Source organism: Diceros bicornis, chromosome 3 (genome assembly GCF_020826845.1).
Source record: "Diceros bicornis minor isolate mBicDic1 chromosome 3, mDicBic1.mat.cur, whole genome shotgun sequence".
NCBI lineage: Eukaryota > Metazoa > Chordata > Mammalia > Perissodactyla > Rhinocerotidae > Diceros > Diceros bicornis.
This window is the reverse complement of record NC_080742.1, coordinates 72,411,368-72,426,848: the sequence shown is the minus strand read 5'-3', so window position 1 is coordinate 72,426,848 and position 15,481 is coordinate 72,411,368. Positions and strand designations below refer to the sequence as shown.

Sequence of the window (15,481 nt, the reverse complement as noted above, 5' to 3'; positions counted from 1 at the left end):
ATTATTTTTGTCCTGAAGAAGATTATGTGGGAAATTAGCTGAGTATTTTATAAGACAATAATACTATTAGAGTTGTTAGTAATTAGATTTAATAACTGTAAGCATATACAGCTATTCAAATCCATAAAAATGAGTGGGATTCCTGAGAGACTTTTCCCCGTCTTCCACCTCTGCTGCTCTAATCCAAGTCATCATCATCATCATCCTTTACTGGGTCTATTGTAGCAAAGAACTGAGCACTAACCACCTTCTGTGCTTCTACCCTTGGCCATGTACTCCATCTTCCACACAGCAGCCAGAGAGATTGTATCCTATCACTCTGCTACTTGATAGTAATAAAAATATTAATGCTTCCCATTGTACCCAATTAAACTCATACTTCTCACCATGTCCTACCATCTAGACATCACTTTGGACCATTCTTCCTCCTCCCTCACTCTACTCCTGCCACACTAGCTTTCTTGTCCTTCTAGAAGCACAACAGCTTATTCCTTCCCTAGAACTTTTGTGCAAGCTGTTCCCTCTACCTGGAAACCTTCGCTTCAAATCGTCCGTGGATGGCTCCTCTGTCATTTAGGCTCAACTAAAATACCATCTCTTCAGAAATACCTTTCCCAACCCCAGAGAATATTTTTAAATAAACATGTTTTCATTTTGAGGGTTAAAAAATATCACAACTGGGTTTCGGATATGTTCACTTGAGAAATATGTTCTATCATCCAAAAAATTAAAAATTCTTTTAATTCTTTTAATTAATTTTTAATGCTATTACTTAGCATTACTTAGTATTTTCCTACAGATCCTCTATTCTTTAATGGTGCAACTTGGGCACATACTGACTGTCTTAGTCTGTTTGGGCTGCTGTAACAGAATACCACAGTCTGAGTGGCTTATAAACAACATAAATTTATTTCTCACAGTTCTGGAGGCTGGGAAGTCCAAGATCAAGGTGCCAGAAGATTTGGAAGCAGAACTTGCTTCATAGACGGCTCAATTCTTGCTATGTCTTCACATGGTGAAAGGGTTGAGGGATCTTTCTGGAATTCTTTTATAAGGGTACTAATCCCATTCACCCCTCAAAGGCCCCATCTCCTAATACCATCAGATTGGGAGTTAGGATTTCAGCATATGAATTGGATTGGCGGAGATGGGGGGAACACGACCATTCAGTTTACAAAACTGACCTATATTATAATGAAATTATGTCCTGTGCATAGAAAGCATCTGTCTTCTGGTGGAGGTGGATACACCTTGCCCAGCAGTCCTGTACCAGAAGCACAAATTCTAAGACTTCTGCAACTGTTTTAGGTAGGATGTTCCATGCTACGGTTCATTAAAAGGCAAATGGACAACTGAAAAATGCATGCAATATGCTGCTTTTAAAGACATGGAAAATTGAATGACTAAAAAGAAAATTCACAAATAACTAAAAAGTTCATAAATTAGAATAGACATTCTCAAGGCCACAGTCATCCTCCTAGGGCATTAAACATGTCTATCTCTTAGAAGTCATCAAGCCTAGCTCTTAGAATAGAATAGGTTTAGCTCTTAGCTCTTTTGTGATACACAGGATAGCACAAGGATTGTAACTCTGTTTAATTGTTGTATTTACGTGTGTCAAGACCTTCAGAGGATCAGGGAGCTCTGTTGATTCTCCAGCACGTGGTCAAATGGCTCATGTGTTAATAAACCTCTTAGAAAGTAAAAACATAACACCTGCCAGGAACATTTTATAGAGATATAATCTATTTGAGTTTTTAACAGCCATATATAGAAGGTCAATTATACTTCTTGATCAGTTTTCATGATATAATATTCCATATGAGAAGCAAGATCCATTATCACCTGTATTTTATCAGTTCTTCTGTGTCACATTCTTTCAGGAAAGTTTTTTTTGCCCACATGTTCCAAACGCGTGATATTATTCCTCTGACAAACGCTGTTTCTGCTTGACTGTTTCAGCGCTTTTATGTAATGGAAAATTTCACAAACACTTGCAAGAAATCTTTGTGCCCTTGGTTGTCCGCTATGTGGATCTCATGGAGTCCTCCATCGCCCAGTCAATTCACAGAGGTTTTGAGCAAGAGACGTGGCAGCCTGTCAAGTAGGTATCTTGCCTAGTGTCCGTAAAGCGTCTGCCTCTTCAGTCCTCACCTTATGACTTTACACATGGCCGTCTGTAGTTATTGCTTATGGTGGTCCCTTTCCACGTTGTTTGTTTCTTTACAGGAATATCGCCAACAGTCTTCCCAATGTAGCTCTTCCAAAAGTTCCAAGTCTGCCTCTTAATCTTCCACAGATTCCTAGCTTTTCTACTCCTTCATGGATGGCTTCTTTATATGAGTCCACGTGTGTATTCCTCACTTATTTCCTGGTGGTGTGTTAGCTAGTGCATGGCCTGGGCTGTGTTCTGTGCAGATGTGTTTAGATTGCATGGCGTTTATCATCGTTGGTCGAGGAATACTATGTTTTGGTTTTGTTTGTTTGATTTTTTTAAGCTATTAAGCTAAGCTTAGCATATTGATGATAAATGATACTGATTTTTTTTTGAAAAACACTCATTGGTTTGATGTAGTTCATATGTAATCTGTAGGGCAGGGGTCCTTTTGTGACCCAGGTTGTAGCCTCTAGTCTGATATAACTAGAGTTCTCCATTTTCAGACAATCAATGTGCTAAACGTTATGTCTGGGATTTTTAGTTGGCTCTAGCATTGTTACCACCCACATGATTTATCTTGTACATGTAGAGAACTGTTGTAAGAACAGTTTCAAGAATGTAATACTTTTCTATTTTTATCTTAGTCGCACCTTTAAAGAAATAATATTGCAGGTTGCAGAGAAGGGGTTTTCCTTTATTTCCCAAAACCGGCGAGTTCTTCTTTTGTCCTTTCATATATCAGTTGATGTGCCTTGTTATTTTTAAATACCCTTTATATCAGTAAAAGCCATATTTATTGACTCCACACTGTGATGAGCCTACCTACTGCAGATTCAGTAGCTAAGAGTCATTAAAGTAAGGACATGGGCTTTGAAATTGATGATCCCCAAATTTAGATTCTGGCTTATTAATCAGAGTTCTTCTTAGCCTCAGTTTCCTCAACTCTAAAATGGTTATGACACCTAATTTAAAGACATTTTTGTGAGGATTAAAAAAAAAAACTATGGAGTCTGGCCTGGTGGTGCAAGCAGTTAAGTGCACGCACTCCACTGCAGCGACCCGGGGTTCGCAGGTTCGGATCCCGGGCGCGCACCGATGCACTGCTAGTCGAGCCATGCTGTGGCAGCGTCCCATATACAGCAGAGGAAGATGGGCACGGATGTTAGCCCAGAGCCAGTCCTCCTCAGCAAAAAGAGGAGGATTGGTATCAGATGTTAGCTCAGGGCTGATCTTCCTCACAAAAAAAAAAAAAACTATGAAAAGTGCATGGGACATCCTAGGCACTCAGTAAATGATAACTACTCCTATTCTACATCATGATTGTTATTATTATTATCGTCGTTCATCATCACTATTATTCATAACTCTAGTTTCCAAAGTATGAGCCTCTCAGCAATCAAATGAACTCAATAATAATAGTCCGTGCTTTGCCCAAGGTCTCATGTGAAGTCAGCTAGAAAGAATAATAATTAGAAGAAAAATTACTACCATTTACTGAGAATGTATTATATTTCAGGTACAGTACCAAATTCTTATTTAAGCCTTGTAACATCTTCGTGAGGTAAATGTTATTATCCCCATGTTACAGTTAAGGAAATGACGTCATAAAGAAGTTGAGAAACAAAACTTGCCCAATGTCTCACAGTAAGTAAGTGGCAGAGGCAAGGTTTGACCCAGGTTTGCTTGACTCCAAAGCCCTCACTCCTATCGTTAACATAGTCTGCTTCCAGAGAACAAACTGGTTAAGAACTTGTCCAGTATCCTTTCTACCTGTCCTACCACCACCTGTCAAATCTGTTCCCAGTCTAGTCTGCCTACAGTCGAGAAAAGAGAGAAGAAAAGACCAATAAAGAGAATGATACTTGCAAAGTAATTTGGCTGTATTTCTCCAAATTAAACATCATCACTGTGCTCATAATAGTTACTAGGATATTAGGTTACATGGGAATCTTTTTCTTACAGGGAAATGCTTTGGGCCATTATAGTGTGTAGAGTGGTGTCTGTGTGTGCTCAGGAATTATCCAGGAAGTATAACAAACCTTTATAAGTTTATAATTTTTTTTACTTCTTCATGTTGTTTTATAATTTAATTTCCTCTTCTTCCTCATTCCTTACCTTTTTAACCAAGAACACTATTGGGCAATAGGTATTACCTTGTGAAATTTAGGGGGTTTTTGTCATTGCTGTCTATCAGCTTTGAGATATGTGTGAACCCTGAATCTCATTATTGGCAGCCACTTTTTAAAATGACCCGTGTCCCAGGACAGGAATCATGACACATTATGGGTTTGTAAGTAAAGTGCTTGTACTTTTATCATTCTGGGCAAATAAAAAATATGTTTTACAAATTTGTCATTATTATCTTTACCTGCCAAGGTTATCAACATTAGGTTCTTTGTCAAAGTGCCCAGAATTACTCATAATGTTATAATGTCATTGCAATTAGTTTTTTAAACTTTTGTTGTAAAGTATTAAATAGCAAAATCATCTCCATTTTACATACATGAGGAATTAAAAATACCTACTAATGTATAAATCACCTTAAGAGGTGATCCTCCAAATCTCCTCCTGAACATAAAATCTCCTGTCTGGGTTTTTTAGCTCTAAAAGTGAATGCTATTAAGGTAAGTTCCCTGATGGCATTTTTAGGAAAGTATCTCAGACTCCATTATTTACATTTAAATTCTTTAATCTGTTAATAATACTTTTAAGAATAGGTCACTTATCAGAAATAATTTTAAAATGAAAAAGTTCTGAGTAAATTGCAGGTTCTACATACTGGCTCAAGAAAAAACCTATTGACATTTTTTTCATCTATCTATTTAATTATAACAAACACTTGTTATCTTAATTACATTCCCAATTAAGCACATTTATTGTTCATAACCTTACCATAGCATCGAAGAACAGAAAAAACACATCTATATTCTCTATAAAGATTTAATTGTCACATATTATGAGAAAGTCTATTTTTAATAGAATTCTACCTTTACTGTTTGGGTTTTGCTTTGATGATGGTTTTTGTTGTTGTTTTGTTATGCTGTTAAAGAATACATACCTGTTTCAAATAGTTACTTATATTTCTCCAAAGTAAAAAAAATATAAGAAGTAGATTTGCTTCTTTGCCAGTTATATTCAATTACTCTTAAAGCATAGTTCTTTTAATCTACCAAATGGTATACTATGGATTTTGCTTGGTTATTTTTTCCTTTTATTTTTATTATATAAATGGCAAAAAGGAGAATTAAATATAGTGTTTTTTCAAACATTTTTCACAGCGATGTCAGCATGGTTGTCTGGTTCTTTTGTTTAATGGTGCTTTGGGGGCACTGAATATTAAGGCTAGGAGATATTCAGTGAGTGAAGTGTTATGGTTAGTGTTCAGTGTTTTGCTGTGATTGGTCCCTTGAGAATTTAACTCTGAGGACGCGTTGGCTAGACAAGGAGATCATGAGGAATTACTGGCAGAATGGGAGGAGGAAAGCAAAGTAGGTTGGTGAAGGAGCTAAGATGCTGGGGGGGGGGGGGTGTTGAGGGCAGAAATAAGCTTTTAATTAGCCAGTGCAGGAGGTGATTTTTTTAAGCTAGCTAATTAAGATATATTTAGCTAAACAATGTGGTAATTTAAAATAATTTGGTTTTTTATAAAAATTTTCTACAATATCTTTGTGTTAAAAAAATAAACTATATTTCTTTAATATTTTCTTTTACAAAGTAAACATGTAAATTTTAGGTTAGTGTATGTTAAACAGTTGTTGGAAAGCTAAGGAGAAATGAATCATACGGCAGCTTTTTTTTTCTTTTCTTTTACAGTTAAGTTTCAATATATTTTAATGTAGGAATATTTTACTTTGAAAAAATCTGTTTCCCTATGAGGCTATACACTTGCATAATGGAAAGTGATACTATTATCCTTTGCTCAAATATTATATGTGCTCAGGTACAAGTTACGTTTATACATGGTGTAAGAATCTAGTCCCCTGGAGTGACTTTGCCATCATAGAGAATGCAGAGCAGATCTTGGCTCCACACTTAGATGGATGTAAGGACCTGAAATACAGGGCTGTGCTCCAACTTCAGAGCACCCTGAATGTCATGTCTTTGTTAGACCATACCTTGTACTATTAGGTTTAATTGTGAGCCAGGAAAGGCACAAAGCATTTCAAAATAGAAGCAAGATTTCTTCTCTACCCAGCCTGGTATTTCATTCTCAGTACCTGTTTCATCTTTACCTGTAATTGAGAAAATTAAGAAATTTAAGTATGTTACATACCTGTAGACGGACAGAAGCCATCATGATGACAGAGGCACGTATGCATAAGTAGAAGTGTAAAGCTGCTAGTTGCTGTCATATGGATTTGCTTGCATAAGACATACTTCTCTGAATTTCTAGGAGGAAATATTTGTACATTTTATCTTTATCCTAGAGATTGGGAAAGAACACTTAAAATATTTGTTTTTATGTATGCAATTTGATTTCTTTTCCTTAGTAAATTATCCTTATCCATTTTACCCCTTTTTATGAACCCTTACTACTATAGTTATTTCCATTTTGTTCTCCTTGCTTTGCCTTATTCATTAAGAAGTGAAAAGGAAGAATTAGAAGGTTGAACAGAGAAAATATTGATCATTAGAGATTTTATGTGTTGTCTTTTCACTGATGGCAATTGATACGGAAAGGAGAAAACACTGTATTGGTGATCCACATCGCTAACAGTGAAAGTTCACGATGTTCTTCATTTTTCCTTTCTCTTCTAGCAACGGCTCAGCAACATCAGAAGACCTTTTTTGGAAGCTTGATGCACTGCAGATGTTTGTCTTTGATCTACACTGGCCAGAACAAGAATTTGCCCACCACTTAGAGCAAAGACTTAAACTAATGGCCAGTGATATGATAGAGGCCTGTGTCAAAAGGTAGACATGTATTTTCAAGTTGCTGCTTGATATGCCAGCACCCAAAATAACAGTTTTCACCAAGTACTTGTTATATAATTGTCACAAGAAAGTTTTCAGTATGTACCTCTATTCCAAAACTTAATGGACATTAGGTTCTCTGACCCAAATTCTGGGGACCCGTGTAATTGATAAAATTGGCCTGATACTTTTGTTCAAGTCTCCTAACTGTTGCCCTCCTCAGTAGCACACCTACCATATTAATCATTTCTGTTGTGCTTATTGTTATCTCTCTGGGAATACTGTGCTTTAAATTCCCGAGGCAATACTTCCTGAGACATATGGAAAAGGTCTGTTAAGTACTTTATGCATTATGTACTGTGTCTGTGTGCTGTGAAATGGCATGACAAACTCAAATTATGATCAGTGCCATCAATTGTTCTGTTTTCTGGTATTCTGTATCCACATCAGATGAGTTCCAAGTATCCATTTACATTCTTCAGAACTTAACCAGAAATAAGTTATGAGGCTTTGGATTCTTCCAAATGTGCTTTCGTTTTTTTTTCAATACTTCTTACAAAATCAGCATTGCATCCTAATTAGCCAAGCATTGTTTTTCCCGTTGCCCTTGTTCATGATATGTACAAGAACAATGTGGGCAGCATATTGAAATAACAAATACTAGTTGGAGCAATTGAATACTCTTGAATTCCTTAAAGCAAGAAAATCCTGTCTTTAGAATAATGGCCTCCTAAGGCAAGGCCATCAATTAAATTGTTTAATGTTTAAAAAAAATTGTGTTCATCATCTATGATTTTGATATCTCAAATCTGGGAATATTCTTTGGCTACTTTAACAAAACCAATTCCAAATTGCCTGTTACATAGTTTCTGTCAGAAACTTTACTGCAACTCTGAGTATTTGAAAGAGAACCTAAGGGACATAAAAGAATTAGACATTCTCTGTTGCTCATTAATTATGATGTTTTAGAGTTTTCCAGACTTGTACTTTTTTTTGTTTTGGTAAACCCTCACACAGAGGACTTGTTCTGTTTTAATGCAGAGAAGTGAGTGATTTTTCTACTTGGATATTAATTCAGGCATTTAAATGAAACTATGAGGTTTTTCCATTAAAAGTGGTATACTAGATGTAGTAACGAATAGCTTCGTTTGAGTAGCTATTATCTGAGTGACTGCAAAAGCAATGTTTAATATAAAATATCACACTCTAATCTTTCATATGAGACACCCCCTAGCTCCCAAGCAATGCCACACTCCTTATTTGCATGTTTTAAATTAGCATCTTGTAGTGTTGATTTCACTTTTACAAAACAGGTGGGATGTATGTCAGAATTTCTTACTCTGAATTCATGTTTTAATGACTAGAACAAGAACTGCATTTGAACTCAAGCTGCAAAAGGCAAGCAAAACAACTGACTTGCGCATTCCAGCTTCTGTGTGTACCATGTTTAATGTATTAGTCGATGCCAAAAAGCAAAGCACCAAACTCTGTGCCCTGGATGGAGGACAGGAGGTAAGTGGGTTGAGTGTCACGTGTGGAAATGCAGCACGGGGTGCTCTGGCAGAGGAGGTTGCTGTTTCCAGCAGCCTCTCTCTTGATTAGACTAAAAACACCCAGTTCTCCAATATAAGTGTTGGATCTTTCCTTTACTATAATAATGGAATGCCCTTTATCCTTCGCTTGTGTCAGTTTCTTCTTTTTTATATGAAGACTACCTAAAATTTTACAAGTGGCCATTGAATTTCAGATCTACCTTTTTTTAACCGCTTAGGTGTTGTGTATTTACATAAACCTTGCTTTTCACAAGCAAATGAGAAAGCTAGAAAGTTACCTGCTTTGTTTATACAAATCTAGAGTGTTCAGAGTTTGCATCAAAAAAATTTTATTTACACAAAAGTTTCCATTTTTTAAAGATCAAGTAGAAACATACTGGAAAACTAGGCTTCATTCTTTTCAATAAATATCCCATCATTTCAATTTGATTTATATTTTGTTTGGTTCTATATTCAGAAATGCATTTTATTTTACTCCATGATTTTTTTTTTATTGAGAGTGGTAATTGGTGAAAATGGGTCTATTTTTCTTTGATTATCTAAGTTGACGTTTTGTTACCTTTTGTTTCCCATTGTAATTATTTTTTTCTCCATTTCTTTATTCTTCCTTTATGTTCTCCTTCATCATCTTTTTTTTTTTTCCCATGGCATGATCCAGTTTGGTAGTCAATGGGTAAGTCTCATTTTTTTTGTAAAAGCACATTTTCGTTTGAATTATTATTTTTGTAGATATTTTTATTTTCATCTTTCAAATTAAAATAATATAATTAATTCTGTTTTCAGATTTTTGGTTTCTGTGTGTGTGTATAACACTAACAGCTTACTGTAACACAGCAATACCCAAAGACACATTAAAACACACGTAAATACTTATACCTTAAATAATGTCAAGGGGAATGTTTCTTCCCTGTTACGCTGCAGAATCTACAAACAACTCTTCGATTTTGAAAGATAAAATTATTTAAAACCAAGTGAATTCACCCTCCTTTAAACTAAATTCTAACTAAATTCAGAAGCAGAGTGATTATTAACATTTTCAAGATGCATATATCTATAGTACATACTTTTATTAGTACTGGAAGGATTTAGAGTTTGGAGCTTTAGATGACATATAGCATATATCAGGGTAACCCCTGAGTTTGAGGATCAGGAACCGCTCTTAAGGTCACTTCATACGGAAGAGCCCAATCGTGGATTTAAGTGAGGTTCATGCCTACCAGTGATACAGCCTTTCCTCCCACCCATGGCCTGAGATGTAACCATCTGCAGAGGCCGGGAAGAGGCAGGCTTGTGTCAGGAGCCCTTATCCTCCCTGCCACTCAGGGTTGTTTGCAGGTACCACCCAGAACCTCGGAGAAACATGATTTGAAAACTTTTATGCATACAAGATTGACTAGATTAAATATATATATATATATATATATATATTTGATGTCAAAATGTTTTTGTGCTCTATGGATGTGTTAAATCTTACAAGTCTTACAGTTGACACCTACCTGAGAATCAAACTCAGGGCAACTCTACTGGGCTAACAATTCTCATCCAAGCAGAAGGACTTATATAACCATGAAAGAGGATGAGAAGGCCCACTCTATAAATTCCATACTTATTTAACCCACCTATAGACATTAGCTATTTGGCCATAATTTATGTGTGTATACACACATTTCATTCTTTGAGCAATTCAGGGGCAAAAGATGTATTTCTAATACCATAGCATACAACCTAACAGATATATTAAGTAATTGATATGTAAGTGTTGTAGAATGCTCAGTAATTATCATTCTCTGATCACTTACAATGTGATTTATTATTTCTAATTATCTGAATGAGTAGGCAGCTGGCTTGGATATCAATGGCTCATATCCATCTCCTCCTGTTTTTCAATACCCAGATGTAAGCCTTTGATTGTCTGCTCAAGAATATTGTCTTAGGTCTCTTCATAAGCCCATTCATTTCTCATCAGGTTTATAGAATCACCTTGCCTCTTACCATTAATACTGGATTTATCCAATTCTTCTTGTTTTAATATACACTGCAGTACCTGACGCACAATAGGCACTTAGTAAATATTTGTTGAATGAACAGACTGATTTGTTGTCACTACTTTAAAAATCCTCCCCTGTAACTCACTCCAGTCCTTAAAAAGAAAAACAGGCACACACACAAATGACAAAACATTGCTGCATTGTCAAATGATTCTTTACCTTAATAGGTGGATGGTTTTGGAGAGTAATCTGCTACTGTTCATTATGTCTGCACCTGTACCTTCTCACCAGAGACAATTAGTTCCCCACAACTTTCACACAATTAATATAGTTCAAAATGTGCAGGTGTAAAACCCATTAGCAACCCTGAAAAGTGGTAAACAAGAATTTTAATGCAAAAGAAGAATTTTGCACTTTGCTTTTAATCTCCAGTAAATGTACCCACATAATTGCACAGGCTTTCCCACTCTGTGTGCTCGAGATAAGTTTTGGAATTGTTGCAAATTAGTAAATACATTACACACATAGGTGAGCCAGTGGACCCCATTCTATGGTGAGCAACAAATAAAGTTGTTGAACAAACTACACTATTACACAATTTGAAACCTTATAAAAATATATACTATATAGGTAAACCTAGCAGAGATATTTTTCTACATTATAAGGAAATTACCTCTCCAAAGTCTTCAATAAATTTGTTATATTGTCATTGCTGGGGTAAAACCTTCCCGACTTGTTACCCTCAATGCAGCCCCTTCTGTCCTCCTAAATTATGGTTCTCTTTTCTTATGTGGCACATGATGATACAAACATGCTCAGCCACAGCACAGAACAGTGTTTAATAGGGTGATTAGTGAGTGAATGATCTGCTCATCTGACAGCTGTGTTTAATGAGTCAGCAATCTCAGGCCAGTCCCTCGGGACAGATGTTGCGATCACAAAACCACCAGTGTTTAGAAATCCTCGTTATCCACTGCTACAAAAAAGCAGATGACTGCATGGGCCTTAGGTAGTCATCTGCCCTCAGAGCCACTGCATCCCATCCATTGAGGATGAAAGCACATTAACGGGGAAACTCGGGGGCCCCTACTTGTGTAGAATGTATTCTCAATTACAGTAAAATGCTTCCAGTTCCAGAACTAACAGTCCAGTACCTTTAAAATTCATCCCAAGAGAAAGACTAAAATCTTTTAAGAATGCTGGATTGCACTGGCATTTGATTAGTCTTCATTTGTTGTGGGTTTACATGAGAACAGTCGGGTGAAATGATGATATTTACCTGAGTGTAGGGGTGCCAAGCTTACAGACCTGTGCCTGATCTCGTGAATTCCTTGGGCTCCATAAAGTAAGAATTCCTGAATGGTTATCTTAATCTGAATTCAGAGTCATCGACTGGAAAAACAGGGCACAAAGTTTATTTTGGAGGGCAGATGTGGGGAGAATTAGTCTAACAAATGGGCTATAATGTACCAGAGCCCTTGTATGTAGGATTATTGATTCAACTTGAAATATTCTGATAGGAATTTTATAGCTTTTTATTGCTGCGGACAAAAACTTCGCAAATTTTTTGCAGAAATTTGGCCTGTTAATCTAAATGAAAAATCGATCAATTTTAGCTTAGGTAAGATAAATGTCTATGCAGGTAAAGTCTGTTCTTACCTGTTTGTGATCTCTCTTTGTATGTTTGTGTTTGTCTTTGGAAGCTATCTGGATCCCCTGATGAATAACTTTTTCTGGCTAACTTTCTATCTCTATATGTGGCGTATGTGGGTTATTCTCTTTGCAGAATGTATATGTAAAATAGGAATTCTGAGGCCACCTTCCCACTCCCAACCACAATGCTCCTAGACCACTTCTACCAACTGTGCAGCTAGAGCAGATTCTGAAAGTTTCCAACAGTTTTAATATTAGTGTAAGTCAGAGCTATTAAGATAAGTCTATGATAGCAAAATCTCATAAAAACCTAACAAACCTTATACTATTGGGAGTTGCCCCTTGGGTAGTATATTTAAGGTATATACTTTTCTTTCTTCATTTTTAACTCTCTCTCCCTCCCTCTTTCCTGCCTTCTTTCACTGCTTTTGGCTAGATCATGTATCAAAGAAAATAGCAGTCTAAAGGTGTGTATTATAGGAGAATGTGATGGCTCCTTGGGTCCATGGCTTTCCCTGCCTTTAAATAAAAAGGGTGTATAAAGGAACTCATTAGTGGCTCATCTCTTGATTTTAAGAATTGCCAAAATCGGTACAACCCAAAAGTTTAACATTTAGAAGCTCTACTATTCTGTATCTAATAGCCTTCTGATGACATTTGATTACTTTTGAGTTAAAAAGTGACATTTACGGCAAATAGAGATAAACATTGAGGATAAGACATATTTAAGAATGTGGAACCATTTGGAGGTCTGGGTACCTCCATCCCTGTGTGTTCTGTAGCACTTTCCATGGAAGAGGAAAGTGAGAAGTTTGAAGCCCGTTTCCTATATCCCTTTCCTATTCCACCCCAAAGAGGAGCCCCTCAGTCTGGTATTTCATTTCCTCCTGCTGCACAGACACAAATTTGGAGAGAGAAGGATATGAAAAGAGAGTGGCGGGGAGGGAGGGCCAGCGCAGAGCTTATCTGCATAAGCTCCTCCACCTCCCGGTCTGCTGGGCAGCTCCAGCCAGAGCCGGGGGCCTTTTTTCGTGTGTGCGCCTGTGGGAGGCTTTGTGGCCATCTCCACTACCAGCCAGCTTTTTCAGGCTCTTTTCCTTCTGCCTTGTTTTTCTTTATTTTCTCCCCTTTTCCTTCTCTTCTCTGTTCTAAGAGCCGAGGTATCAGCACTACTGCAGTAGAAATCCACTCTCTCTGTTTCTGTCCCATGCATCCTCTAGGGAGCACAAGTTTAGGACTCAGTAAGGGGCTTGAAGTGAGATAGACACTTAAGATTTCACTTCACTGGGTGAAACACATGCCTAGAAAGTTCCACATTCATGTACATGGGCTTCATTTTAGACCACTTGTCAACACACACACACACAAACAGAAAAAGAAAATAATTCACGTACTTCAAAATTATGCTTCCTTTCTTTTTTATTGATGCAGGTAGATGACCACTTGTAACTGTCAGAGCCTATGGGGGGAAATCATTCCTGTGTCTTCCAGAGCAGACCTCAGTTGATGTTTTGTTCTGTGTGGAAACTTGGAGACATGTTTTCAGAAGAAAAAAATAGCTTTCAAAAACTTACATCTTAGGAAACCATTCAACCAGCGGCTGTTAAGTTGGTCTAATGTTTATACTGACCTGAGCACTTTTACTCTATGCATTATGTTTGCCGTTCCAAGAAGCCTTGAACCATCAAGATAGGGTTAGTCTTTACAAGTCACATTTTCTGTGAAGTGGCTATTGGGGACAATTGGCTGTCAGATAAATGCTTCTAAAGGAAGAATTACTGTTTAAATGAATGTGCCTCCACAAGCTGTGGAAGCCGCAACTCCTGCTAATTTAAGAATGGAACTCTCTCCTATTCTCTAAAGAAAGCAAAAAAAGAGTCTTTCAGGTTTATTTTAAAGACATCTTTTTTGTATTTTCTTAAAGGCGTCTTTTTCATGAGGAAGCAGTAATAAAACTATCGGGAGTGAGTGCAGTTTCATTATACCTTCTATGGCCTATTAATTTGTTACCATCTATTCACCTTTGTTGATGAAATTTTAATTTTGCCCTTGCTTGAGCGTATTGTAAGAATTGTGTAAACTGCTGCTCCCCGAGCTGGCAAAAAGGTCCTTTTAGAGTGAACAATTGAGAGCTCATTTTATTTCTAGAGCACATTTAAAATAACTTATGAATGAGAGTTGTCAGACATGAAATGCTGTATTAATTAAATCTTTTTCTAGTTTTTTTGCTTCCCTAGCTAAACCAACCCTTTAGAAAAATACACGGCCACCTTAATTATAGAAGAGAAGACAAAAAGTATCCTTCACATTCCTCTGCCTGAATAAGAATAAGAACTCAATTCATCTATATAATAACCCCATTAGCTGCTTAACTCAACAGTGCACATGGGAAAATTTTCAGACCACAGTGTAAAAAGTGTTGATTGGGTGGATCATTTTCAAGGTTTTGTTCTTCTAATGTTCAAAATGATAATTTTAAGTAACTCTGATGTGTCATGACTAGTAGCTTTAAAACATTTATGACAAAAGTTTTGTGTCTACATCAGCTAATGCATCTTTGTCTTTTAATATCTAGCAACAGTACCATTCAAAAATAGATGATTTGATTGACAACACTGTAAAAGAAATCATTTCACTCCTAGTTTCAAAGGTAATGTATTATTCACCTTTTTAAATCAAATTAAAAAATCATTTTCAACTGAGAATTTTTAGAAATATCTGTCTTATGTTTCTAAATACCTGGAAAATAGTAGTTTTAAAAACAGATGCAAGAAAAGTTCAAGTTTTAAGAAAAGTTACAACCAAAATATGAACACTGTTTGTCAACAACTTTCGATTTTTTGTTCATAATTAATTTTGGCTTTTCTTGGAATTGTTGTCCGTTTAAAAATAACTTTATCTTCCAGTAATAACCTTATTATTTTGCATTCATGTCCTCTTACCATTTGTCTTCATCTCCAATGCTGATTTGAGTAGCGATCTGTCCTTGAATTTAGCCTTTTTATTGTGATAACAGCACTGGGGCTCTAGAACCCGTCTCAAAGGCAGAAAGAGAAAGCTGGCAGGCTGGTGTCTGAGGTTCTTCAATCCCAGGCATCTCCCACAATTTCCTGTTTGATGCTCCAAATATCTTTGACAAAAGCTATGGCCTTTAATTGTATAAATAGAAAGGAAGCATAAAGGAGTGTTCCATGGAATGATTAGATGATTTAAAA

At 36.5% G+C, this 15,481-nt stretch overlaps 1 protein-coding gene across 6 annotated transcripts in view; it reads left to right on the top strand.

Annotated features, from left to right (window-relative positions):
- Positions 1-15,481, top strand: part of CADPS2 (calcium dependent secretion activator 2) — a 495,178-nt gene that overhangs the window by 430,084 nt on the left and 49,613 nt on the right. For all 6 annotated transcript variants that reach the window (XM_058529077.1, XM_058529069.1, XM_058529059.1 and 3 more), the window contains 5 exons: positions 1,963-2,104; positions 6,917-7,072; positions 8,437-8,584; positions 9,284-9,298; positions 14,842-14,916. In XM_058529077.1, the coding sequence (XP_058385060.1) occupies positions 1,963-2,104; positions 6,917-7,072; positions 8,437-8,584; positions 9,284-9,298; positions 14,842-14,916 (536 nt within the window). The remainder of the gene's footprint in view (positions 1-1,962; positions 2,105-6,916; positions 7,073-8,436; positions 8,585-9,283; positions 9,299-14,841; positions 14,917-15,481) is intronic.